General features: G+C 40.4%; 1 protein-coding gene across 1 annotated transcript in view; it reads right to left on the reverse strand.

Moving 5' to 3' along the window:
- Positions 1-5,672: 5,672 nt before the first annotated feature.
- ZEU1 (P-loop containing nucleoside triphosphate hydrolases superfamily protein) overlaps positions 5,673-26,927 on the reverse strand; it is a 21,802-nt gene continuing 547 nt past the window's right edge. Inside the window, exons 2-5 of the mRNA XM_087666455.1 lie at positions 6,939-7,050; positions 6,755-6,814; positions 6,543-6,647; positions 5,673-6,467 (exon numbers count right to left, since the gene is read on the reverse strand). Of these exons, the coding sequence (XP_087522581.1) occupies positions 6,345-6,467; positions 6,543-6,647; positions 6,755-6,814; positions 6,939-7,050 (400 nt within the window). The 3' untranslated portion in view covers positions 5,673-6,344. The remainder of the gene's footprint in view (positions 6,468-6,542; positions 6,648-6,754; positions 6,815-6,938; positions 7,051-26,927) is intronic.

Below are 26,927 nucleotides of genomic sequence, written 5' to 3' on the forward strand. Positions count from 1 at the left end.
CATCTGGCTAATCCTGCTACACGACAGAATCTCCCTATGTAGATGTTGAAAAGCCTCCAATGATAAATGGAAGTCATGAGCCTTTTAACATCCAATCCTTTAGTTACAGCAACACCTTCGACTGACTGCGATATTGTGGCAACTTGGCAGGGAGAAGTTGGCCACTCCACCTTTTTCCACATCATTGCTTGATGCGAGCATTATTTTTCCTCGAGATTTAGACCATTAATTCCTTGCAATCTGTTCAATTTTATCCCGAGTTAACGTGCTTGGGATTCCAGATGTCAATCCATTTCTTGATGCTCTTCTTATGCAATTTGATAACTGGCCATGAATGCTACACAAATAGACAAGTTTAAAGATGCATCACCCTCGATCGGCGCTCCTAATATTCAGCTTTACAGACATGAGCCACCCAGACATTGACTGTGGCATCAACAATTTCAGTTTGCTTGATCTTCGATTGAAACAGTCTTACCATCACTACATCCCACCACCAAAAATCCTGTCGGTTAATCAAAAGAGTTGGTCATGGTGGAGAGTAGATGATGTGTTTGAGCCACTTCCAGCTGAAGTCCATAGCTTTACTGTGCAAGTCAGGTATTCGCAGCCCACCATCTTCTTTCATAGATTTAATTTGGAGCCAATCAATGGAGTACCACATATTCTTATCAGCCCTGTTTCACCATCTTTCTTGATAGATTTAATTTACAAAAGGGAAACACCAAAGCTACAAATTTCTCATCTTTCCATGAGCCATGAAAATCTCTGTTTCATTGCTCTCCCAACACTATGGGGCAACCCAGATGCCTTTTGCTAAGGCTCTGTTCTGTGAAATATGCATCCATCGTCTTACTATCCTTATTATAATGCAACTTCAACAATTTTACTTTTTTGAATTTGACTTGTAATTAGACACATCACAAAGCCTGCCATGGAGCTTCAAAAGCATTTGGATATTTTCATCCTCTTTCTGCATATTGGTTGTCTTTTCATCTGTGAACAATTGGCTTGAGAAAAGATCCACGGGGGTGGGAGACCCTTGATCACCTTCTTACTATCTGAATAGTTAATGTGTCTCAGCAATGGATCAGCAGACACAAGGCAAATAGGAATAAAGCATGACCGCATTTGACCTGCACGAACCAGATTTGACACTAGGAGGATTGGTTTCTATGCCAAGCTTAAGGAGTGGAAAACTCAATTCCCAAACCAGCATTGAAAAATCTAGAGGTGCACCTCAAATTAACTCAACACTTCGCTGTGGAAAATCTGTGCAAAGAAACTCCCCACCAAAGATAGGGTGGGGAAATTCATGAAGATAGGATCCCTATGTTTGATGTGCTGCAAGGCTAAAGAGTCAATAGCACATACCTTCTGTCATTGCCCAGCCGCCCAGGCTGTATGGAAGAAATTGAAGGGTTGAGAGCAAGCAGCAGGTTTCAATGTGAACCTTAAAATGAAGACTGCCCTATTTGGGGACAGGGGAAAGATGGATGATGAAATTTTGAAAGCATGGAATCTGATTAGAGCAGTGACGCTGAGACCCTCATGGGCCAATGGCAATAAAGTAGTCATGGCCAAAGAGCCTAGATTAGGTTCAAATGTTGTGGTAGAAACCCTAGTCAGACAAATCGTAGCACTGCTAAGTAAAGCAAAGAAGTCAGCCCATGCATTTAAAGTGTGTTTCAAACTCCTCAAAAGAGTGAATGTTTTGTAAGTCTGACAGTCAAGATGTCAAAGGCACAAGTTGTTATAAGTTATGCCATACAAGTACTTGGTGGTATCTGGTGCCAATTGTTAGCCTAGGTCATTCATTTGGCCATAAGTGTCAATTGGTGATACTAAGGAAGTGGCGTTTAATAATACCTAACACCAATTTGATAGCCAAAGATGACACAGAGATACTCGGGAATGGAAGTTGCCTAGCCAATTTAATTATTGGCCAATTAGATTATTTTTTAGAGCATCAAGATAATTATCAGATTAATTTTCAGTGTTTAAAGATTAAAAATTAATATTTAATTATGAATAATGTTAAAAAAGCCATTTGGAAAAGCTGCCACTTGTCAAAAATGCCCATGCAAGACTAAAAAACGTCTTTAGAGGTTGGAGAGAGACATTTTTAGTATATTTAACTTGCAAGAGAGGGAGGAGATGTTGCTAGTTTGATTTGAAACCATGAAAGACCTTCTGAGACAACCAAGGGCAAGAGAAGACCAATCAACAACAAGTGATAGCATCTGCAAGCTGTTGAGACAGAGCAGCAACAATGACATTTTTTTCAGTTATTCACAAAAAAAAAGTTTCAATTTTCTCTCTCCTCGACATTCTCTCTCATCTCCCAATCTTTCTACAACCCTGCTAGAAGATTACAACATTGAGATCACCAAAGGCTGAGAAATTTCAAATTTCTCTATTGTAAACTCTAATCTACAATAGAAATTAGGATTTAGCAACAATCTCAAAAAACGCACCAAAAATTGGAAGCTCCAAGACTTGGATTCAACAATATTGAAGCTCTTTTTAGCCTATTCAACTAGAGGGACTAACAAATCATTGAATTTGGGGCATTTTCCATCTCCATCAAAGCATATGAAAGCCAATTGATTGTGTGAATCAAGGGGCAAATAAGATTGAAGACTTACTGGTCATTTTGGACAGCAAGGGGAGTTGGAATACCGAAAGGAACACCAGTTTTGGAACCAACAAGGTGTCCAATGTCCAAGATTTTATGGTAAAGTGTGCATTTCAATTTTGTGAATTTGCTCATTGCTATAAATAGTGCTTAATCAACTTATTTACCACCCTATTTGAGAAGGAAGACTGGTTATATACATCAATAAATAAAGCATGATTATACAACAGAAATCGGCTCCAAAACCCATCTTAGATGAGACCAACATCATCATTTAACATTGTCAAGAGCCTCTAGCCCTCGCAAGCTTTATCACTCAATGACTGACCTTAGCCAATATTTATCCACTCTTTGCATTATTCACCATTGTTCTTTTACGCAAAAAAAGGTATGCCTAGTTATAATACCCAAGAAAATACAAAGAGTACAATTTCTCAACAATCTTGCTAGAGCCAAATGCAAATCAGTTTACTTGTATATAAGGCCTCTCAAGGTGGTCAAGGTGGTCTAAGGGAATGGGAAAAGAAGCCTTGATGAGGGGGTGTAACACCACTAGGTTTTATTCTATAGGGTGAAAAACAAGCTTTGGCAATCCCAAGTATGAAGGGACTACTGCTAAAGCTCTTGTCCATATCAAGCTTCCCCCCCAAGGCTACTCCATCGGTCTTTGAGGGAGTGAATGTTGGATGACCAAAGCTCTACTGCATGGCATACATCGTACAGCTCTCACCACTAAAGATTAGCTGGTTGCAAGCCTTCCAAGTGTGCCACTCTTTAGGGCTGCTCACAATCTCCCATGCCTTTGATTGTGATGCAATAGGCTCCAGTACTGGGTCCAATCTGTAGCATCAGATAAAGTGAAGATGTTAGACTGTGAACTCTACTTTTGGGTTGAAACTCAAGCTCAACATCTACATTTACTTAGTTGTACAACTGTGGCTAGTTGTCACCACCTTGTGTGCCGTTATAATGAGTCAGTCAAAGATGAAACCTGTTTGAGTGTCATAGATGATGTCTGGAAGGAGGGGATAAAGTTTGTTGTTGATCATCTTTGTAGTGCCTTATAGGCAACTAACAACAAGGTGATCAAGCACTGCTAAGTAAGCTTCAACCAATCCGAAGAGGCAAACTCCCCGACATCCAACCAAAGCTAAAGATCTATTGAAAGGCTTGCAACAAAGAGTCCTTCACCTCACTTCGGTCCATCCTTTGCCTAGAGGGCTCATAGCAACTCCTGCTTTGTGAAGTGTCTCTAGGGTCTCTAGGTTGTTGAAGAGTAGCCTCCAACAATCTAAAAAGTCCACATCATGCAAACCAACCATCACCTCTATCCAAAAAGCAACTTGTGCTTTGACCTCTATCAATGCATTGACTTTGAGTACACTAATGCAAGAGCTCAAAGTATCTACCTTGACGAACACTGCCCAACCTACAACAATGGTCTCTTGATCTCTCACACAAGAGAACAAACTCAAGCCAATCAAAGTGAAAACTCCTCCACTTAGCCCATGGATGCCAATGGAGTACTCAATCTATGTAAATGAGCCTTCTAGAAGCACCTCAAAGAGCTTGTGCTCCTCAAATGATACAATGTAGATGCATCCAATAAGGGCTATTGCTACTCCCGTCAAACAATCAACTTCTTGGGACCCCACTCTCCATTAAAGTGAAGGCTATTCCCATTCGAAGACACTAGATATATACTTATTGTCAATGATTAAAGGTGAGGAAGAGGGGAAGTTGGGTGCTATGCAATGACGCTTGGCAAGTGGTTTAGAGTGCGAGCTCCGCTCCATCACTCCATCATACTTGCCCATGGATGGGGTAGGGGATCATGTCCACCCCCTGAACTGCAGACTGTGATGCCACTGCTGAGTGGTATGCAGAATAATGTTGAGGTTAGGGGAATCTGTCCCAAACCTCCTGTCCATCATGCAATTGGGCCTCTACTCCAGAAATAGCTCCAACCCTGCACCTCCCAACCATGAGGACACATGCTTTGTCACTTGGCCGCAAATGATCACCACCTTCACCCTCACCCCGGACCTCTCATCGGCTTGTGCAATCCATGGAAGAGAGTAGTTCAGCCTTGTCATTACAAGATTTGTGAATCACAAAGATTCCCACCTCTGATGGAGTAAAAATCAGAACTCTCATGTACAACCAAGGTCCACAATGGTAAAACTCCTATGGAAGTTGGTGTCACAAGGGCACTCTACTATTGTCGAGGGGAGGTCCCCAGGGTATGGCACTCATGACCTCCTAGTGGGTGACAAGGGGTGGGGTTGGGGATAACGGGGAGGTGAGAAGGGCAGCCTCAAGGGTGGTACTTTCTCTTCTTTTACTCTGCAGCGTGCAGAGGGGGGGCACATTTTGGCCAAAATGCTGATGCAAACCATGCTGGCAATTCATCTTCAGTATGGAATCAAACCAAGAGATACATGAAGAGATCCAACATTGCTAAGTCAGAATACCTGGACCAAAAAGACCCCATACAAATTGCTTTGCAACCTGACGAATGCTTCTGTCTATGACAAATTGATTTTTGCATATTCATGGCCAAGCCCGAGCGTCCGCTGGTCTACCCTTAACATGAGTAACATAAAATATCTAGTTCTATGAAGGCATTCTCAAGAGGCTTCTTTAGTTTGACTACCCACCCTTGGAACCTTATGCCTGTGCTGGCCTCTTCCCATTTTTGTGACACCAATACAAAGCATCTTCTCAATGTGAGAAACAATTTACAAGTTCACATGCTACAAGAGCTCAGTCCATGCAACCTCTCTCTACCGAAGTTAATTTTCAAGTCTGCACATTGATCCTTCAAAAATGATTGGAATTTTCTGTAGTTCTGAATTATTCACTTGCTGAAATAACAACCTTTAAGACCCCAAAACTAATTGTGCAACACAAAATAGTTGTATTCATTATCCTTCCCATGCCCACCCAACCTCCCAAAAAAGCTTTAAAGGAAGCAATTATGTCCTGAAAAATGTTTGGCCCATCTACCCACATGCTAGTTTGTGGAAGACCCCATTTGCTGCAAGTCACAGGCAGTAAACATAATTGATATATAGATTCTATCGCTTAATCCACACATGTGGGAAGTTGTATGCCAGTCCCACAAGAGAACAGAACATGTGATACAATCTGGCCATGAAGTTAAAGCCAATTCTGCCACTAAATCAACAGATTGAGGATTCAATTGAAGTTATAATGAAAAAGATGTCCTCCACCTAGGTGGTTTGAGACATTAACCTTTGTAGTTTATTGGGCCCAATTTGACCTTCAATGGCTATCACCTGTAGATGATCTACAATCAGGGCACACATTTGTAGAGTACTGTTGTACTCATCCTGGTTGATATTCTTGGCTAAGGGTTTTAAAAAGAACATGCATTGAGGAGTAGCTCTCCTTGTTTCTGGTTAGAAAAGCAGTAGAAGGCTTGAAAGGCAGCTTCGATGCTGGATAGAAGCCCACTGCTTAACACTGGAGCCACTGTGACATAGAGATGGCCCATTGTGATGGTGAGGTTCAAGAAGAGGCTACCTCCTGAATCTTGCATTTTTATTACAGTGTGCGCCTTTTCTGTAATGTCAGTGGTCACTAAATGGAATTGGCTGAGCACAAAAAGATAGGGTGGAGGGCCCCCATGGGGAGCATGTTTCACAACACTTGTGTTTATGAAATTGGAGCAGCTCTCCTTTCAAGTTTCGGATGGCCACAACCTCTTCAGTACTTGCCCTTCGTTGCACTTGTTGATAACTTTCAAAGAAGTCTCTCTGATAGCCTCTTGCACTTGATCCATTGACTGTGTAGCATCAACATCCTGCTCCAAGGACCCAAATACATCACAAAAGTCCTTGCCTTCATAGAACCAAATAGCAAATCCACATAGATCTACCTGCCATGTAGCATCCCACAACAAACGGTACTGTTTGGAAACTTGCTTCTGGAAATCGAGCTTCTCATACCGCTCACCCCCATAGCCTCCTCTTTCTGCTGCAACCTACAAACCACTATGCCATCACAATACTCAACAGTATGTGTTCACCATCTACATAAATTGAGAGGCATTTCTATATCAGATTGTGCAATTACATCCAAAATTGTCACCTCTGCCGGAATGTTGAGATAAAGAACCAAATCAGGTGCCACAAGCCCCTCTTCAGGTGCCTGAGATACTCAGAGAAAGCAAGACCCTCAGACATAGAGTTTAAGTTACTAAACTAAGAATATACAAGTCTGAGGTGAGTAGAAAGATGTTTTGAGAGAGGAAAAACACAAAAACATGACAGACCTTACACCAATTTAAATCGAGACCTTTAGCAGAAGAGAAGGCAACTCCCGAAAAAGAATACCGATCGACAATCAGTGTGGTTCCCGCCCTCAATCTGGCTTCCATTAGTGATCTGCCATAAGAACCGTTGTGGGTTTGACAAGAGTTAACTTTATATCCACATCTACAATTATATTAGTATGAAGCACTTCATTAAAAGGAACCTACAATTAGGAATTGTCTGAGAATTCTAAACAAACTGATAGATTCATTAAACAGATATAAGGAAAACACAGGATATCAGGATAACAGGTTACTGAGTTAAAAGGGCCACCATCTGGATCCTGAGCAACCTTCTTTTTCTAAGCATTTGCCACGTCCAGTTAATCAAGCATATACAATATAATGAAATAAGGAACCTTTTGCCTGGTCTTCCATCAATTACTTGTGAGCAGCATAACTCTTTAGGATAGCGCAGGTGATGTTTATGATGTGGCAGGAAACATGGCTGCTCACATGGCAGATAAGGAGTGTTCAGTTCCCTAGCTTTCCATAACTTCATTCCAGTAATTAGCCCTGCAAACTTTGCCTTGCAAGAATCTTATCCTGGCAACGGTGGGCAGCAGCAAGAGCGATGCCAGCCAGGTATCCAGTAGAACCAAACAACTGCTGAGCTGGCAGGTCCAAGTGATCAGGCAAGACCATCCGACCAGTAAGTCCGCCAGGCAGCAGGGGCCACTTGTTCTCAACCAGATTTCAGCACCTTCATGTACTTGCAGACTCCCCGTTTGTGCCCACAGACAAACATCCCAACATGTTCTGTCTTGGTAACAATTGTACATCAATCTGCTATCTCCCAGGTACTTACAGAATGTGAGCAGAAGCAGGAACCATAGACAAGACAGAAGACAGGAGGACAAGATAAAGACAATGAGGAAACATAGCACCAATAATGAAGCAGGCTGATAGAACCAAAAACCCTGCATGTGGCACAGTGAATGACCACAGTGAGGGCACCGGGAATGAGAAGACTGAAGATAAGAGAATGAGATTGACTGAAATGAAGTCCCCCAGCTATCAGGTTGTCCTAGGTTCATCACCTAAAATTGACACATGACCTAAAACAGTGGCACAACACACGTCCAGGGCCCAAATTACATGGGAAGGCCCAAAAAGACTGACAAAAACATGGACAAAATGGACCAAAATAATGTAAATGACCACAGCTGGACAAAGCTCCCAATGTCTGACACTTTGCAAAGAGCTCACAACCAAGAGATGACAATGACAACTAACAAATACTTGGATCCTTGCTGTTCATAGTGGACCAGCCTTGTGAGTTGTATTTTTCCACCATCCCTGGGCTGCATAGGTGTGCCTGGGCTCTTCGGTTCCAAATATTATAACTTGAGTAAATCCCTCATATTTCAGCATACCCTTCTTCATTTCCGCCATATGCTTGTATTGTTTTAAGGCAAAGTTGAGTTGAACCTCACAGTCAGTATCAGACCAGCATCCAGAAATACCCCAGATTTTCTCCCATTCCTATCCTCTCCAATATGGACATAATGCAGCCAATGGAAGCAAAGTAAACAAGACAAACGAACAGTTGGTTCTTTTGTGCCAAGACAAAGGTGTTCAAAAGCCGAAAGTCCTATTTCTATTTTCACACGTTCTCTCATTCCAAGATCACCTAGCACTGAAGAGAAGGCGACGTGAGATTTCATAGAAGGGACATGCCCCATACCCAACTCCTCTCTGGGGTTTGGCTCCTCTAGAAGAGTCAACCACGAACCAAAGGGGGTCTCATTGAGTCACTAGGTGTTGATACTTTTTGCAATTGCTTTCCTTATTTATTTATATAAATATTTTATTTTTCTTTTCTTTAGTTGTTGTTGCTTTTTACCCCCAAAGTTCTCTTGGAATAAGTCGGGATCTTTGCATGGCGAAAAGAGACAGCCATTGGGACAAATTAGACTTATGGTTTGTTTGAGCCTTAGGACTGATTCCATATTGATTGGGCACTGAAGAATAGAATCCCAATGGTTTTGGGACTGTGTGCTTAGCCACTGGAGATGGTGCAAGGACGATGAGCCTGGCCAAGACAAAAGATGCACATGTAAGAATGCTCACGGAATAAAAGTCACCGTAACCAAGCCACATTACATTTTTTGATATGGTTGCAATGATAAAAGTTGCTCAAAACAACTTGAGGAATGCAAGGGTCACCATCCCTAAAAATTAAGGAGTTACTATTTTTGGACCCCAAAATTTGTTCGCGTCATTATCTTCATTTTTGCACAAGGATTAATATGCCGAGGTCAAATTTTGCACTGATCATGGAGAATTTTAGACCGAAAGGTTTAAACGGAAAAATTGTTACATGTATGCCATGTGGCACAAATTCCCAAAAGAAAGAGAGAGACAGAGAGAGAGAGAGCATTAAAAAAAACGTAATGGGCATGACGGATAGATCTGAGAGTGAAGTTTTGAGGAGCTATGGGCAAATTGCTGCAAGTACATCAACTATGGAGAGTACTTCATCTCTGACTCATGTACGAAGGTAGAGCTGTCAGAGTGCAACGATACGGAAACGTAGGACAAAGACTGAGAGAGTGAACACAGAGAGGAGAGAGAGAGAGAGAGAAAAGGAGACTGTAAACGCAGAAAATCTACGGTGTAGTATGCTGTATAAGAGTGCAAAAATGCACAAGGGGATTGAGGGAATATCTGCGTATGTCTTCGACTTGATGACCTTGATCTCCATCAGCCCGAGCACAATCTGTCTCAACCAACAAATCTTCAAGATCAAAATCTGAAACCATTGAATAATGATAATAAAGTGTGCCACAAGAACCGGCTATAAAAAGCCAACAAATAATAAAAAACAGCACACGGTTGGCTGCATTTATTGCAACCGACAACAAAAACTTGACAGACTGCAACAGAAATCCGACCGACTGTGCAGTCTGATTGCACTGCTGACGTGGCAATGATGACATGGCAACTCCTCTGCCGTATTGTGTTGACGTGGCATTGACTGTCCAAGAAATGATTGACTAACACCCCCTCTCAAATCCTGGACGGGTGAAAAGACTGAGGGATCTGGAATGTTGCCGAAGAAGAGCCTGGGAAAACGCCTTCGTAAACAAATCTACAAGATTATCCTCCGTCTTGCAATACTCCATATCAATGGTCTCATCCGAAAGTTTCTCCCAAATGAAATGATGTTGAATCTCAATGTGCTTCGTTTGGGCATGGAATACTAGATTCCGTACCAAGGCAATGCAACTCTCATTATCGCACCGCAGAAGAGTAAGACGAGTCTGGGGGCAGTCAAGCTCCTCCAATAATCTCCGAAGCCACACAACCTTGCATGCGGTGGAAGACGCAGCTTGATACTCCGCCTCAATAGAAGAAAGGACTACCGTGGGCTGCTTCTTGCTACTCCAAGAGATAACACTTGTATCCAAGATAAAACAGTAGCCTGTAGTAGACCGTCGATGGTCCACATCACCAACCCAATCCGAGTCACTCCAACCTACAAGAACCAGATCGGAAGCATCTGTATCTGCAGGATAAGAAATCCCTAAGTCAAAGGTCCCCCTCAAATATCGAAGAATCCTCAAGGCAGCCTGCCAAAAGACCCACAGCAAAACAAAGAGCAACACGAGTGTTGAGAAGCCAAATCAAGAATCCAATCAACTGATGGTAGCGTGAAGCATCCATCACGGGAGAATCTGAGTGTGAAGTGGCCTTCCAATTCAGATCCATAGGAGTAGTAATGGGCCGACAAGTCTCCATCTCAAAAGTTACCAAGAGCTCCTAAATGTACTGCTGCTGAGAGATGAAAATCCCCCTCGGAGATTGATAAATCTCGTGACCCAAGAAAAAATGAAGAAGCCCCAAATCTATCATCTCGAATGCCTGATGTAAAGCTGTCTTGGTCTCTCGATCCTTATATGCATGATCCCCTGTCAAAATCAAATCATAAACATACAACACAAACAACAGACAACCAACCTCGAAAGTGTACACATAAAGTTGCGGATCGGCCTTGGAGCACCGATATCCCAACTTCGACTGAAGAAACGAGTCAATCTTCTTGTTCCATGCACGCAAAGCCTACTTGAGGCCATACAAGGCATTCTTCAACCTGTAAACTTTTCCATCCGAGGATCCAAAGCCAGGAGGCTGCTCAATATAGATCTCCTACAAGTCACCATTCAAAAAGGTCGACTTCGCATCCAACTGATAAACAAGCCATCTCCTATGGCCAACCAAGGCAAGAACATCTCGAATAGTCGACATATGAGCAACGGGGCAAAAGTATCATAGAAATCAATACCTAGGCACTGAGCAAAACCTACAAGGCGAGCCTTGTGCTTGTCCAAAGAACCATCACTAAGATACTTGGTCTTGAAGACCCACTTGACACCAATCACTTTTTTGTGAGAGGGACGAGGCACAAGAGACCAAGTGCCATTCCTCTCAATAGCCTCCAACTCGGCTTCCATGGCCTTCCGCCAATGATCAGACTGCAAAGCTTCCTTCACTGAAGTGGGCTCTCGATCTTGCATAACACGGATCAACAAACAATAGTTGGAGCAAACAAGCTACGAAGAATGTGTTTGGTTCCTCCGTGACCTCCACGGTCCATCTTGTGGTTTCCACTCCTCAAGGACCCCCTCGAGCCGAAGTGAAAGATCGATTAAGGATGTGAGCGGTGGTAGCCACTGCCTCAACCCACAAAAACTAAGGTGTCTGTCAGTGCTCCATCATGATGCGTGCCATCTCAATCACACTTTAGTTCTTCCGCTCCAAAATGCCATTCTCTTGGGGAGTGTTAGTGTTACAAACTCCTAGTGAATGCCCCTATCTGCACAAAAACGAGCAAACTCATTAGACATAAATTCACCTCCCTTGTTTGAACGCAAGGTCTTCAATCGCCGGCCAAAACGGTTCTCCTCAAAAAGAAGCCAATCCTTGAAATGAGAGAAAGCTTTCGACTTCAAAGTCAAGAAATAGACCAAGATCGTCTTGCTGTAGTCATCTATAATCAACATGAAATACAAGCTCCCCTTCAAGGACTCAGTCCTCATCGAGCCACAAAGATCCGTAGATACAAGCTCCATGGGTGAAGTAGACCGCCTAGAAGCTTTGTTGGGAATAGCATCCCAATGCAACTTCCCACGAATGCAAGAGACACATGGCTAATGGCTCACCATTGTGTCCGGCAAGCCTCGAACAAACGACCCTTGCGACGCCTTCCGAAGGTACTTGTAGTTCAAGTGGCCAAATCAAGCATGCCATAGCTCGGACTATGTCTGAGAAGTAAGAAGAAGAGAAGTAAAAGCTGAAGCAGACTTCAATTTGTAGACTCCATTCTCCTCATACCCTACAGAGAGAACCTTCGTCGATCCACGATGAAGGACTCGAACAGTATCACTGTCAAACTCCACCAAGAGACCAAGAGCACAAATCTTATACACCGAAAGTAAATGATATACCCTAATCCTGGCACATGCAACACCTCAAAGGTGTGGGTACCACCACGTCCATCTGAAATAAGCTACATCTCACCCCGCACAGCAATAGGCACAGAAGAGCTGTCTCTAATGAGAATCTGCTCACACGAAGGCCGCAAATGGGCAACACCAACAAAAGGAGTCATGTGCCGCGAGGCACCACTGTCCACAATCCACTCTCAAGCCTGGAAAGTTGTCATCGCAGAATCAAAAGTTGTCGGTGTAAAATCCTCAATGACTGCTAAGTATAGAAAAGCAGCTAATGAGAGTGCAACCACTGCTCCAGAGTTCTTCGTGTCCTTCTTCTTGGTATCCTTCTTGTCTTTATCGAGGCAATCCTTCTTTCAGTGTGACTGGTCTTTCCACAAATATGGCAAGTTGATTCCTTCTCCTTATCCTTCTTGGATTTATTGTCCTCCTTCTTTTGGTCCTTCCCCTTCTTCTAAGAGGCTTGACCAACCAATGCCTCGGATTTGGAAACATTATGTCCCTTCAATTGTTCCTCCTGGTCCAAGACCATAGGAACCAACTCTTCCCACCGAAGAGTCGACTCACGTCCTAAAGCAATAAGAGCAAAATAAAAAGTGCCAAATCATGGTTGGAATTGGGATAGTAAAGTGATTACCATGTCTTCAAAGGAAATAAGCTTTCCCGCATTTTGAACCTACATCTGAAGCTACCGAAGCTTGTTAATGTATTTCCAAAGCGAAGAAGACTTATTCGCAGACAAAGTCCGCATCTGCATCTCCAAAGAAACCCTCTTCATCAAGGTCATCCGGTTGTACATCTAGTCAAGCTCCAACCATATCTCACGAGCCACCGTCAAGTGCTTGATGTGAGCTATCACAGCTGTGGTGCAAGACAAAAACAGAAAAGATCGAATCTTGGCGTTCAGCTTGTCCTAATGAGACTAGGCCTTGGTCAACTCCGCATGAGCATTAGAAGAGAGTTTGGACTCATCCCTCACCGAGGGCCTGTTAATCTCCTCCATTACCAATTCCGCCAAATCATAAGACTCTAAAATGGCCAACATCATTACCCGCCAGTTGCGGTAATTGTCATCATTAAGCTTTTGATCCGTTGCAAGAGCCAATAGGACAAGCACCTTCCTATCCATGATCATCTAGAACTCCAAATCAGTCTCTGTAGATATGTTAACTTGCAATACTTGCACAAATGCAAAAGCAACCCCCTCTAATTGTGAAAACACTGCCTTCTAGGACTGATTTCTCTGCTACCCAAACCTTCTTCACCCACTAGAGGCGATGAAAAGGTAAAATCTACAATGGAAGGCCTCAAACGCAACCTTCCTCCCCTTCGAACAGCAATAACCTATAGCAAATTCACCGATTAGACTCCTTTCCCGCACGCCCACGCTCGCTTCAACCTTGATCCGATACGCAACCCTCCTACTCGCCCTCGAAACTTGAAAACGCAGCCTTGTGTCGCACTGAAATCTCCTCTTCAAAGAGGTTCAGCCCTCAATCAATCCATCTTCACCACTCTGATACCATGTCAAAGTAAAACGATGCGAAAGCGTAGGACAAAGATTGAGAGAGAGTGAACACAGAGAGAAGAGAGAGAGAGAGAGAGAGAGAGAGAGAGAGAGAGAGAGAGAAAAGAAAACAGTGTAAACGCAAAAAATCTGCAATGTAGTATGCTGTATAAGAGTGTAAAAATACACAAGGAGACAGAGAAAATATCTACGTATGTCTCCGACTTGATGACCTCGATCTCCGTTAACTCGAGCACAGTCTGTCTCAGCCAACAGATCTTCAAGATCAAAATCTGAAATCACTGAATAATGATAATAAAGTGTGCCATAGAAACCCACTATAAATAGCCAAGAAATAATAAAAAACAGCATCCGATCGACTGTATTAATTGCAACTGATAGTAAAAACCTGACCGACTACAACAGAAATCTGACCGACTGTGCAGTTTGATTGCACTGCTGACATGGCAATGATGACATGGCAACTCCTTTGCCGTATTGTGTTGACGTGGCACTTACAGTCCAAGAAATGACTGGCTAACAAGAACTTGCTCTCTCTAGTCAACTCTCTCTCTATTCTCAAAGAAAATGCTTTGGATGATGGGCTAATTCCATCAAAGGCACAGTTTTGTGTTTTCTTTGCACTTCTGCTAAGGCAAGAGTCTCACTGTCCAAGTTCAGGAGCAATTGTTGGCTTCTCCAATGCAAGAACTAAAGTGATGACCATGCCACACAAGAACAGGGTTTTCAACTCTGATTTAGTATTGTTTATGGGATTGTTTTACTGTTGGAACGATGCCAAAGTAGAAGGGATGTTGTTCTGGATATGCTGGACAGTAAAATAGTGAATACAGAGTTCTGCAGACTACAATTCTGCACATGAATCATTGAGTTATGGTCACAAAAAAAGCTTTCCTAAAAGGGATGTTTTGGATATGTTGGACAATAAAAACAATAAATACAGAGTTCTGCAAATTGCAATTCTGCACATAAATTATTAAGTTATGGTTACAAAAAATGCTTTTCTTAAAGGGATGTTATTCTGGTCATGCTATATTGACCTTATGCAACTAGGATTTACTCAGAAAAGATGAAAACCAACTATTCACATGTTAAGTATTTTGAAATATTTTATTTTTTGTAACTTTCCATCTTTTAATTGATAAAGAAATACAGAGAGAAGCACCGATCTTCAGAGCCAATCTGGTGTTGAGCGAGGGAGTGAGGTCTTTGTTTGTATGTGTGTGAAAAGACCAGGTGTTAATTGAAGGAACTACCGCTTTATGTGAGTCATAGACCAATTACATGGTTCCATCTCCCAAATTTGAATTATTTTCTGTAAGAATTTAAGCTCGGACAGATTTGGGTGAAAAGGCCATACACACGGGTTTTACAAAGATTACAAGACTAGAGAGATGGCAAACATGAACAAGGCAAAGAAAAACTCTCATGAAGAAGAGAGTTATTCTGCTCATAGACACCGAAGAGAGGATATTGGTGCACAGGAGCCAGCACCTTCTAGAACCAAGATTGAACCATAAGATGAGGAGCAAGAACAAGAGGACTTGTTTAAGGCAAAACTCCTTAGCATGGTTGGCTCCTTCCAACAGATTGTAAAGAATCCTCGAACGCAAAAAAATTTGAAGTCACATAATGAGGATTCTCAAGCTCTGAGTCATCACATCATACCATGGAGCGCTCAAAAAGGCAAACCTCTAATGTATGTGAGCATGTGGGTTATCCTGGTTATATTAGTGATGGGTCAGTTTTTCAAGCAATGATTGGATTATCCACTGGTTATTAGGGATACTTGCCTAGAGGGCCACAAGAATAATGCCTATTGAGACAGTGAACCCACTTTATGCTAATACTGGTCTACAGCCAGATTATCAAACTTTGCAAAGTCCTTATTTGATGCCTAGAGTACAAAATGCAATGGCTGGTTTTTTTCAGCCTAGTGGGCATATGGCAACTAAGACTGGTGAAAATGAATGCTGATAATGCACCTAAGAGACTCCTCTTTTTATAGTCACATGTCTATGATAACTTGACATCAAAAACTGCAAAGCCTAAAGACTATAAAGAGGATGGTCAAGCATTAAAGTTTGAAACCTTCGGTGGTATGCAAGATAAGTTGAAAGCTTTGACATTTATACAATAGTTTGATGCAGCTTACACTGAAAGAAATTTTACTAAGACTTCTAAGGTGCGGAAGGTTGCAACTTTTTTGAAAGATAATGCTTTGTAGTGGTGGAACATATTGTTGATGCAAGGATATGCACCTGCCACTTGCGTCCATTTCAATCAATTGTTTGCAACCTCATGATTAACTAATACATTTGAAGTAGATATTATGACTGCATGGCATAAATTGAACGTGGCAAATTGTGCGGATTTAGAAGAGTACAATAAAAAAAATTTATAAGCACTTTTGCCTGTGAGTTCTTACAAGACAGTGCCCTTGTCAGAACAAATTGAAAAGTAATGTTGCGGTTTGCCCGAAGCCATCAAGGATTATTGTACCAAGACTAGGGTTACAAATATGATAGTTAATTAAAAATGCTGGTGTGGCAAATGCATTGTTGAAAGAAAAAGATAACAGCTTTAAATTGTGTGCGTGTCAGTGCCATAAGATTAACTGAACAAACCCTATTTTCTAAAAGGCTTAATTAAAAAAGCTAATTTTAAATGTCACACATAAATGTGATAGAGACTAATTAGATAACTAAAGTACACCTATGGAGGAAAACAGGTGGGCAAACCCCGACAGGTCCGCCCTACGTGACAGGGTGGTCCCAAAGAACTGAAAGGCTTCTCACAATGTTTTACTATCATTCAACATTTAAGCAACGCAAGGTTAAAACTCAGTTCATGTTGTTTTAGGAGACCAAAATGGGATTATGCCCTACAGGCGAAGAGGTGGAGCGACACAATCCTCTCGTTTCTCATTCTCCTTGAACCAAGTGAAATATGAATATGATGTGGCTTAGGGATGTCTAGGACTCAACGCTAGAATGTTGTCAGAAAACCTTGACCACCAAGAAACTAGATTTCAAGTCTATCCTAATGGGTTCAACTGCGTACGTTCTGTTGCGAGACGGACTCGAGAAACCCTAGGCAACAAACCTTGGAACATTCCATGGAAATGCCAAGGCAGCGACGCTTAGATTCGTTCTCGACAGACCGCTAAAACTTGCTTGAGCAACCGATAGGCAACCACGTTACACATGTATACATTGGAGAAAGAAATCTTATTTGTAGGCAAGAGATTTTACATTTCCAATAATGTGAAGTTTAAAAAAAACCATCCTACATGAAATGCATAATAAGAAGCTAGGGGGACACATGGGCCAAAGCAAGACACTCAAGGCGCTAAGAAAATAATTTTTTTAACAAACATGAAGGAGGTCATAAACTATATCAAGACTTGTTCCACTTGCCAACTAGTGAAAGCTCCTCGCACCAAGCTAGTTGGTTTACTTCAACCAATGCCAGTGCCAATGCTCCCCATGGGACATCATCAGTATGGATTTTATTGTGGAATTTCTAGAATCCCATGGCTATATCATCATCTTTGTAGTAGTGGACTATTTTACCAAGCAAGCACACTTCATATCCACAAGCCGCCATTGAATGCCAAGGAGGTAGCCCACCCCTTCTTTACTTATGTCTTCAAGCTACATGGACTACCTTAGCCATTGTATCATATTGAGATGGTCACTTCAAGAGTGATATGTAAAAAAAGCCCTTTAAGACCCTCGAAACACAACTTAGATTCTCATCATCCTTCCGCCCGAGACAAATGAGCAAACAAAAAGAGTAAACCAAAGCATTAAAGACTATCTCAAAAGCTATGCCTGTTGAGAATCAAAGTTTGCAGCAGTAGAATGTGTGCACAAGAGGGAGAGAAGAGCTCTACAAGAATGAAATCTTGCTTACTAAGTTGCTTAGAGTACAACTTGGGTACACTCTCTCACCAGTGATAGTGACCCATAGGCTATTTATATAGCCCTTTGCCAGCTAGGGTTAGGGTTTTCCTTGCCCTTAAGGCTATTCACACCCATCTGCCCTTATACTCCCTTGCTTACAATGGGTTTCTATGCCCATCTTCTAACACCCCCCCTCAATGCCAAGGTGGTATTGGATTACAAGACATGTAAAAGATTCCTCCCTTTTTGGATGCCTTTATAAATCAGGCATACAAGGTTGTTTTAGGTAGATGATTTAAATAGTCAAAACAATCGATCTTCAGATGAATTGGAGACATAGTTGGCCACCAATTCTTTGGGTATTTCAAGAGTGTTGGAGCATTTACTTGTTATATACCCTATCTTCTTGCATTTGTTACATTTCATTTTCTCGGGATATTTCTTCCAGCAGTTGTTTACAAGATGTCCTTTTTTCTTACAAAAAGAGCATTTAGTGAGAACTGTATAAACCAATACTTGTTCACGGGAATTTGAAGTTGCCTGATTGTTGCTGCTTTCTTTGTGGTTCCTCTTTTCTTCATCCAAACAGGATTGAATGGTACTTGTCAAAGTAGGATCTGGAATGTTGGTGAGAGTGGTTACAAGAGTAGGAAACACTTGTTTTACAGCTTTTAGGAAAATAGCAATAGCATCTTCTTCAAGTATTGGAGCTTGTACAGAAGCAAGCTGTGCCATAAGTCCCTTCATATGAGAAATGAAATTTCCCAAATCTTCTCCTGAACAATATTCCAAGCTAAAGAATTCAATTTTAAAGAAGATTTTAGTATTCTTCCCAATGGCTCCATAGAGCTTTTCAAGCTCATCCCATTTTTCTTTAGCAGTGTTTAATTGATCAACATGATGAATCAAGGATTCATCTAAGTGTAGCATTATGATTGCTTGAGCCCATTGGTCATCCTCTATATCAATCATATTTGTAGAGTTTACAACTCTATTGCCTTGAATAAAGACCAATACCCTCTCTCCATCATTTTGTATTTTATAAGTACCTGCCATGGATAGAAATCCTTACCATCAAACTTTCGAATTTGAGGACGGACATCAGCATATGTTGTGGTCATTGGGAAGGTCTTACCACTTGTTAGGACAAGGGCAGTGTCTAGTCCCTTACAAACCTTTCATTGAATGAGAAAGCAATTTAGACAAAGTAAAGTCAAAGTTGCAATGAAGAGAAAGGCTGAAAATCATATGTAATATTTCCAGGTATGACTTTGGTGGTCCATTCTTATGTGCAAACTTCTTCCATGGTTTAATAGTCTTTTTAGGTTTTAATGAAATAAACCTAGACTGGACTTCAAGCTCCTCCTTGTGGTACGGCTTAGTGGATGAGGCTTGTGTTGGACACGGTTTGTCTATGATCTCAATGCTTGTTGCTGATGACTCTGAGGAGAGTATAATGACACTCATGCTATTGATTTTACTGACCAAAGTACTTGAGACAATGTCACTTACGGTATGCAATACACTTCTTGTGCATAATGGTCTATGTGTTCATTTTACACATAACCTTACAACAATATATGAAGAGAAATAAAAAAACTCATTGGGTTTTAGTGAATGCCCAGCAAGCTATTCAACTGATTATTTATGATTAGTGTTAAGAGAACACTATTGTCAAGCTTAGTGAAGTGCTTGAATGGAACCCGGTTGGAAGTCGGCTTCCCGATGCTTGGTGATGTCCGTTAATCATGCCCAAGAGCTTTAGACTCTGGAATAGGATTCAAAGACTCTGCTTCAGTTATTAGAATCACTATTAATGATGCTCAAAGTGTAAAAATCCCAAAATGTCAAGCTTGGAGCTTGTTGGCTATAGCTGCCCAAAAAAACACAGTTAGGGTTTGGCTTGTAGTAGCCAACAGAAGAGGAATTTCCCAGAGCCCTCTTAGCTGAGGATAGCCCACTTGGGGGGCTATTAAACCCCTATGATAGTGGCTGGGATTGCGCCGCCTGCTGCCCACGATTCAGCCCGAGATTTGTGCCTGTCCAAACTGCGCCGTTTTTTCGAATGTTGGCAATGCTGGCCTCACGCATGGACAATGTCAGTGTTTGAACTGACAAGGAGCTGCACCTTGATGTGGGGAAAAGATCTCCAAAAGAAGTCTCAAGCTAATATGGCCTCCTTTGTCCTCCTCAAGTCCTCCAATGGAGGTAGGTTGCAAGCAGCTATGAAGGAAAGAAGGATAGAGTGAAAAAAATGACAGCTAATGTGCACTTAGTGATGATTGATGTTGAGGAAAGCTAAGGAGTTCAGAGATGGCTCTGATACCATGTTGAGAATCAGAGTTTGCAACAATAGAATGTGTGCACAAGAGGAAGAGAAGAGCTCAAAGTACAAGAATGAAATCTTGCTTACTAAGTTGCTTAGAGTACAACTTGGGTACACTCTCTCACCAGTGATAGTGACCCATAGGCTGTTTATATAGCCCTTTGCCAGCTAGGGTTAGGGTTTCCCTTGCCCTTAGGGCTATTCACACCCATCTGCCCTTATACTCCCTTGCTTACAGTGGGTTTCTAAGCCCATCTTCTAACAATGCCCAAGTGGACTGAAAAGATTGGGCCTTGTACTTTGATATGCTCAAGTTCCACTACAACTCAATCCATTCAACGAACGATTATACCCCCTTTGAGTTGGCTACAAAATAAAAGTCATCACACCCTTGGCCTTAGCCTTGGGAGTTACCAAAGCAAAAGATCAAGATGTAAAAAACTTTTTAAAAAAATAGCAAGAGAAAAATACCACAACCAAGCAATGTTTGAAAATGAGCAAAATCACAATGACCAAACAAGCCAATAAAAATTGCAAGGCATATTATTCACCAAAGGCGACATGGTTCTCATCAACTCTAAGCATATGTCCCTACCAAAGAATATGGGCCACAAGTTTAGCCATCAATACTATAAACCATACCCCATCACCCAAGTTCTCAATGAAGTTATCTAAGCACCTACATTCACAATGCATTACATACATGCCTTTTGCACAAGTTTTACCCCAATATGCAATGGAAGCGACACACTCCACTACTTCATTCCAATGATCCCTTCAAAGTAGAAACAATGCTTCAACACCAAGAGCATAAGGGTTACCCCAAGTACCTCGCCACGTGAAAAAAACACTCTCTTAAAGAAGCTACTTAGATTTTGAAAGCGAAGTCTCACAAGTGCAACAAGGAGGCCTTTGCTACCACGCTCAAGAATATTAAACAATACTTTCAATGTACCTCGAGTCATGCCTTAGATTACCATAGGACTTACAAGCATCCACTCCTCAAATGTAATAGAGTCGAGCATGGATTGAAATAAAAGAGAATAAAAACCGAGTCTAGATTCGCAAACCCTAACCAACTTATTAGAAAAAGCTATGTTAAGATCCCCAAGTCGTAGTGCAACAAACACTCACCAACTTGATAGAAAAGGCTGCATTAAGACCTTGCTCATGAGCCCCAAATCGGCCTACACTGATCAACTTGATAGAATGAGCTGTGTTAAAACCCCAAAATGAGTCAATAAGCACTACCCTGAGATTACTGAGGACAACAATCCATTGAGTGGGGATGTGTGTAAAGGCTTTGTGGCTATACCATGGCATTGCTACCAAAAACATCTATACAAGTAGTAATGACTCTGAGTCTTCCTTGGTTTCCACTCTACGTGTGATTTTCTACATCCAATGATAAACCCTCATATATGCGACGTCACAAGGGTGTATTCCTGAAATGTATCTATATTCTATCATTTCTTCCATTGAATAATACAAGAGTATATCTCACTCTCACATATTGTGTTACCTTTCTTTGCCGTGTCAAGTGAGTAATTGAGTGCAAATGGTGACCATCATAAATGATCTCGATACTCCTATTCATACAAGGAAATAAGAATGTGCAACTCATGTGGAGCCATAATTAGCTAACAACCATTTTCTCTTGAGGGAAAACTTACAAAGATGATGTTTACAACTACTCACAAAGGAGTAAATTGCCAAAGCTCACAATATCCAACGCTCACTATCTCTTGATCAAGTGGACCACAAATCCAAAGGGTGTGGCAAGAAAAGCTTGTGCACCCAAAAATAGATGAGAGAATCTTTGAAGCAAGTTGCATTGGTCCCCAACAAGGTTTATTGTCAATGCCTCAATGTGCTCAAAGGACTTAGTGTGCTTCATAGTTATCTTATTACCTTAAGCATTGTACTCCAATAGTCTATGTTAAACGAATGTTGCTACCCAAATAGCACATTGGCACAAAAAGGCACATTTACTCTAACGGTGTAGGCAACATTGATCAATGACAACAAGTGATAAAGTGGCTTGGCTTGTCATACTAGATACAACCAAATGTCAAGGAAACAAAATACAATGAGAAAACCATAGAATATATTGACAATGCAATAGTTAGACTTTGAAATGAAAGGATAGAATAGAAAAAGAATATAGATTTCTCTTTCAAATGAAAATGTTGCAACAAAAGAGAGAGAATAGAGTGAGAAAATTTGAGATGTTAAAAGTTAGATCATTTGGCTCTTACAAAGCCTTGCTAGGATATTTAGCTCAACTACCTCTTCTCTAACACCATGTGAAAAAATGATCAAGTTTGTAGAGAGAAAATACAAATGTGTATGAGAATGACTTATCAATGACAAAAACTCAAGACTTAAAAAACGAACGAACAATTATGAATGAGATACAATGGGAAAGCTATAAGAGTGGAGGCTATTCAACAACCACTGCCTATCATGGGAATGGACAAAGGGACAAATCTTAATTGCAACAATCCACCAACATTGATGATGTGGGCAACAATGGAAAGAGCAAAATAAAGTCCTTTAAGTAACGGAGTATTAATGAAGATTCCAAGCCAAGAAATTGCAAATTTATAGATTAAAATGCAACACAATCTTGATCAAATGATGAAGATAATGACAATATCAATAATTCTCCTAGTACTTGAAAACCCAACTTCCAAAGCAAAAGGCGTAAGCATGAAGTGTTATATATAGTGATAACATGGCTAAGGGCCTAAGACAACAAGCAATAGACTAACAAGACTAAAAATAGTTGAGTTTACAAAAAGAAAATAGAAATATACACAACAATGACTAATCAATGACAAAAATTTAAAACCTTAAAAAATGAATGAGCAACAATGAATGAGATACAATGGAAAAACTACAAGAGCAAAGACTCTCCAACAACCAATACCTCTTGTGAAAGTAGATTGAGGGACAAAGCTTGAGTACAATAATCCACCCATGTTGATGTGGGCAACAATGGAGGGGGCAAAACACAATCCCTCGTGCAATCAATGTCAATGAAAACTCCAAGCCAACGAAATGCAAGTCTACAAGTTAAAATGCAACAAAATCTCAACCAAATGATGTATGATAATAATATCAACAATCCTATTGGCAATTGATATTATAAGGATATAAAATTTTGATGCTTTGCTTAGCATTTGATTAAAGAGACAATCAAATGTGCAACCCTAAGTGCCAATGGTGACACTAGAAAATTAACATTAATCAATAAATTAATGTCATTTCAAGCTAATGAGTTCTCAAGATCACTTGGTGACAAATTGGCCTAGCCAACTTAATTGTTGATCAATCAAGTTAGTTTTTTCAACCATGGATAATTGTATAGAGTTAAATGATATTGGGATTTGTTTTTGAAAGATTACCATTTAGTAAAACTTGCCCATACAAATAGAAAAAACGTTTTGGATTCTAGAAGAAAGAGCCACTTGGCAAAACCTACCCATGCAAGTAGAAAAAACGTTTTGGATGCTAGAAGAGAGAAAAAAAGAGAGAGAAGGAAAGAAGAGAGAGGCCATTTTGAAGGTGAAAAAACAAAAGAAAAACTATTTGTTGCAAGCACCAACAATCAAGGGCATTTGCAACCATCAAGGGAGATTTCTAGACTAGGTGACTACAACCCAACGCCTTATGGATGCAAGCAATAGCATGTATCTCTAGCTAACAACAATTTTTGGAGATTTTGGCATGATAGCTTTCATGGCTATCTTGACAAGTCAACAATTTTTAAAAATTTTGGCAATCCATGACAACTTTCATGGTTATCTAGACAAGTCAACAACAATTTTCTCCAATTTCTTACAACAAAAATCAAAACTCTTTCATCGACATTCTCTCTTCCTCTAACCTATTTTCATTCTTCCTCAATAATTTTTAACAAATTCAATCATTGAAGATAAAGATATTGACTAATCTCTTATGTAAACCCTAATTTACAATAGTAGCCACCTCAAGAAGTGTCTCAAAAATGAAAGCCTAGAGACTTGAATTTCAATCAACAAATTTGAGGCAACTTCAAGAAATGCAAGTGGCCATTCAATCAACAAACATTTGACACTAAATTCACTATCTAAGGAGCTTAATTAAAAACCAATCCCTAAGCAAACCAAGAGGCAATTTGGTTTGAAGACTTGACAGTCATTCTTGACACCAAGACACAATTAAAAAGCAAAGTAGATTCAAGAAATCTCATTATATTCCATTCAAATAGCAAAACAAGTTAAAGAAATACTGCAAGGGATCAATTATGAACCAACTAGCTATCCATTGTCCAAGATTAAGTGATAAACAGAGTATTTTAATTTTACATAATTCATTACTTGCCATAATTATTGATTATTCATTATCACCCTCTTTAAGAAGGAGCACTAGTTTCAATTGAAAATGCAACTTATAAAATAAAACAACACAAACAAGTGCTCTATCTTGTGATGATGTAGCTAGAAAAACAAGCAACAAGTTGATATAGTTGGCATGGCTTCTCTAAGTAGAATGGCAACTTGTCTAGCAATGGCCACCACATAGACAACAACCACTTGGAAAAAGAGAGATGACAAAAATAATAAAGACCTAGCATAGAAAGTGAAGAAATGATTATAGAGTAAGATAGAGAATGAAATGGTCACGTGTCTTTGTAGAAGATTTTTGAACATTTATTCTACCAACACCAAAATGTCTTTTTTATAGTAATTCTTTTTGGGTGATTTTTTCAAGCCTAAATTAGATCAAAATACATAGTGATTTTACATTGATTGAGGCCTTTGTTTTTACTTACTCAACAAGATGTTTGACATATTCCAAGATACGATTTCCATGAAGCAAGGTAGCTCCCTCTTACCAACACTTGTTTGTTTATACATTGATGAGAATGAGTTTACTAATTTTATAAACAAGATGGAAGAAGTAAGAGCAACACTTGTAAGATTCTTAATTTCGATCTTACTATACGCAAATGATATTGTGTTGGGATCAAATTCGTCCAAGGGACAATACACTATGTAGTTTCTACACAAAGAGATCTCACTATGAAGCTAGAAAAGACCAAGATGATGGTCTCTAATACATTAGATAGTCGAATGGTCACTTCAACACCATAGTTTATGGAACAAGGCAATACAATAGAGCTCGTATGATCCTAGTTTATTTTGAAGTCACGTTTTGCATCTTCTTCAACTTTCTAGGGATGACTTCACCAGTATACATCTCATTTGGAATACGGTGTGCCATGGCCAAATGTGCACCTCCTCACACCAACTTTGAGTTGAGATAAGAAAATACTCCGAATGCAAGGACATGATTAGAGTACCATTTGGAGATGGAGACAAACGAATATTACAAATGTAGGTGCCCTATAAACTATGAGATATGAGGATACTACCATTGTCTTTTCCATGAGAGATTTGATCCCCCTCATGATAGAATCATATGAGATTTAAGGGCACTATCATTGCCTTTTCCATGAGGGGTTTGGCCACCTTCATGGCCAAATCATAGCCTCTCCAAATCAAAGATGCTTGAGACTTGTATATCCAAGAACTCCACAAGCATCAAGACTCACTCACCAATCTCAAATGGCAACAATGAGTGGGCACACCAACAAACAACAAGAACTCACAACTTCTCCAAGGCCCCGGTACCATCAATAGAGCTTTCATCACTCATCCCATTGAGTAGAAGACTGTCTTGACACCATTGCTAATGAGAAATGAACCGTGTCTCCACCACCTTTCATATATTCCTCTTTCCATACATATTCTATTCTTTGTGTATTTCTCTACACACCTTCCATCTCTATCCCTATCCTACTCAAATTAAATGATATTCATAAGTTAGATGGATCAATTAAGTTGAGGATGAATGCCAACTCTTAAATGATAAGCTTAAAAATTCAAAAGGATTGGGCAATAATAAAGGATTAAATCAATGTTAGAGCCATGTCTTCTTTCACCTTGATTGTTAGGATTAGATCAATGACGGAGTCATGCCTCTTTTCACCTTAATTGCATTGCTCATTTTAAATCATGTCAAGCAGATGCAGCATGCCCCTCCAAGTCAGATGAGGTTCACAAGCCTCTTAACTGCATATGGTGCCAAACGCTGACTTGTAACTCTTGCTGAAGTTGGATGTCTTTGAAGAGGTGACAAACTTAACTTGCTCAAAACTAGCTAGGATCAAAAGGATCTACCATAGAATGAAGAGAATTCAATGGATCACAACCATTATGCAATGGCATTCATGATTCACTGCTACACAAAGAGCTGCTAAGTGCGTGCACTATTAAATATCAAGAAACAGGAAATGGAACAAGCTAGGCAGAGGTGCATTTTTACCAGCTAGAATTCTAAAATACCGGCTGGGAATTTTCCATGCCCTGAAAATAACGGTGCATTTTTGAGTTGAGAAACACACAATGGTAGAAATTTGAATAGAAAAAACCTGTAAGACCAACATTCTACATGGAATTTGAATAGAAAACCAGTAAAACCAACAGTCGACATGAAATTTCAGTTTAAAAACTGGCAAGACCTACATGTGACATAGACGAAACACGCCTTTGAACTGGAATTCGAATAGAAAGAACCTATATTTGACATAAAATTATAATATCAAACTAGTTGAACCTACACCTGAGATAGAGATGAGAGATTTCAATAGAACAACCAGCTTCTTTAGAAGCTTTCCCTTAT

This window comes from Lygodium microphyllum, chromosome 25, assembly GCF_053477565.2.
Source record: "Lygodium microphyllum isolate KBCC chromosome 25, Lygodium_microphyllum_v1.1.10, whole genome shotgun sequence".
Classification (NCBI taxonomy): Eukaryota; Viridiplantae; Streptophyta; class Polypodiopsida; order Schizaeales; family Lygodiaceae; genus Lygodium; species Lygodium microphyllum.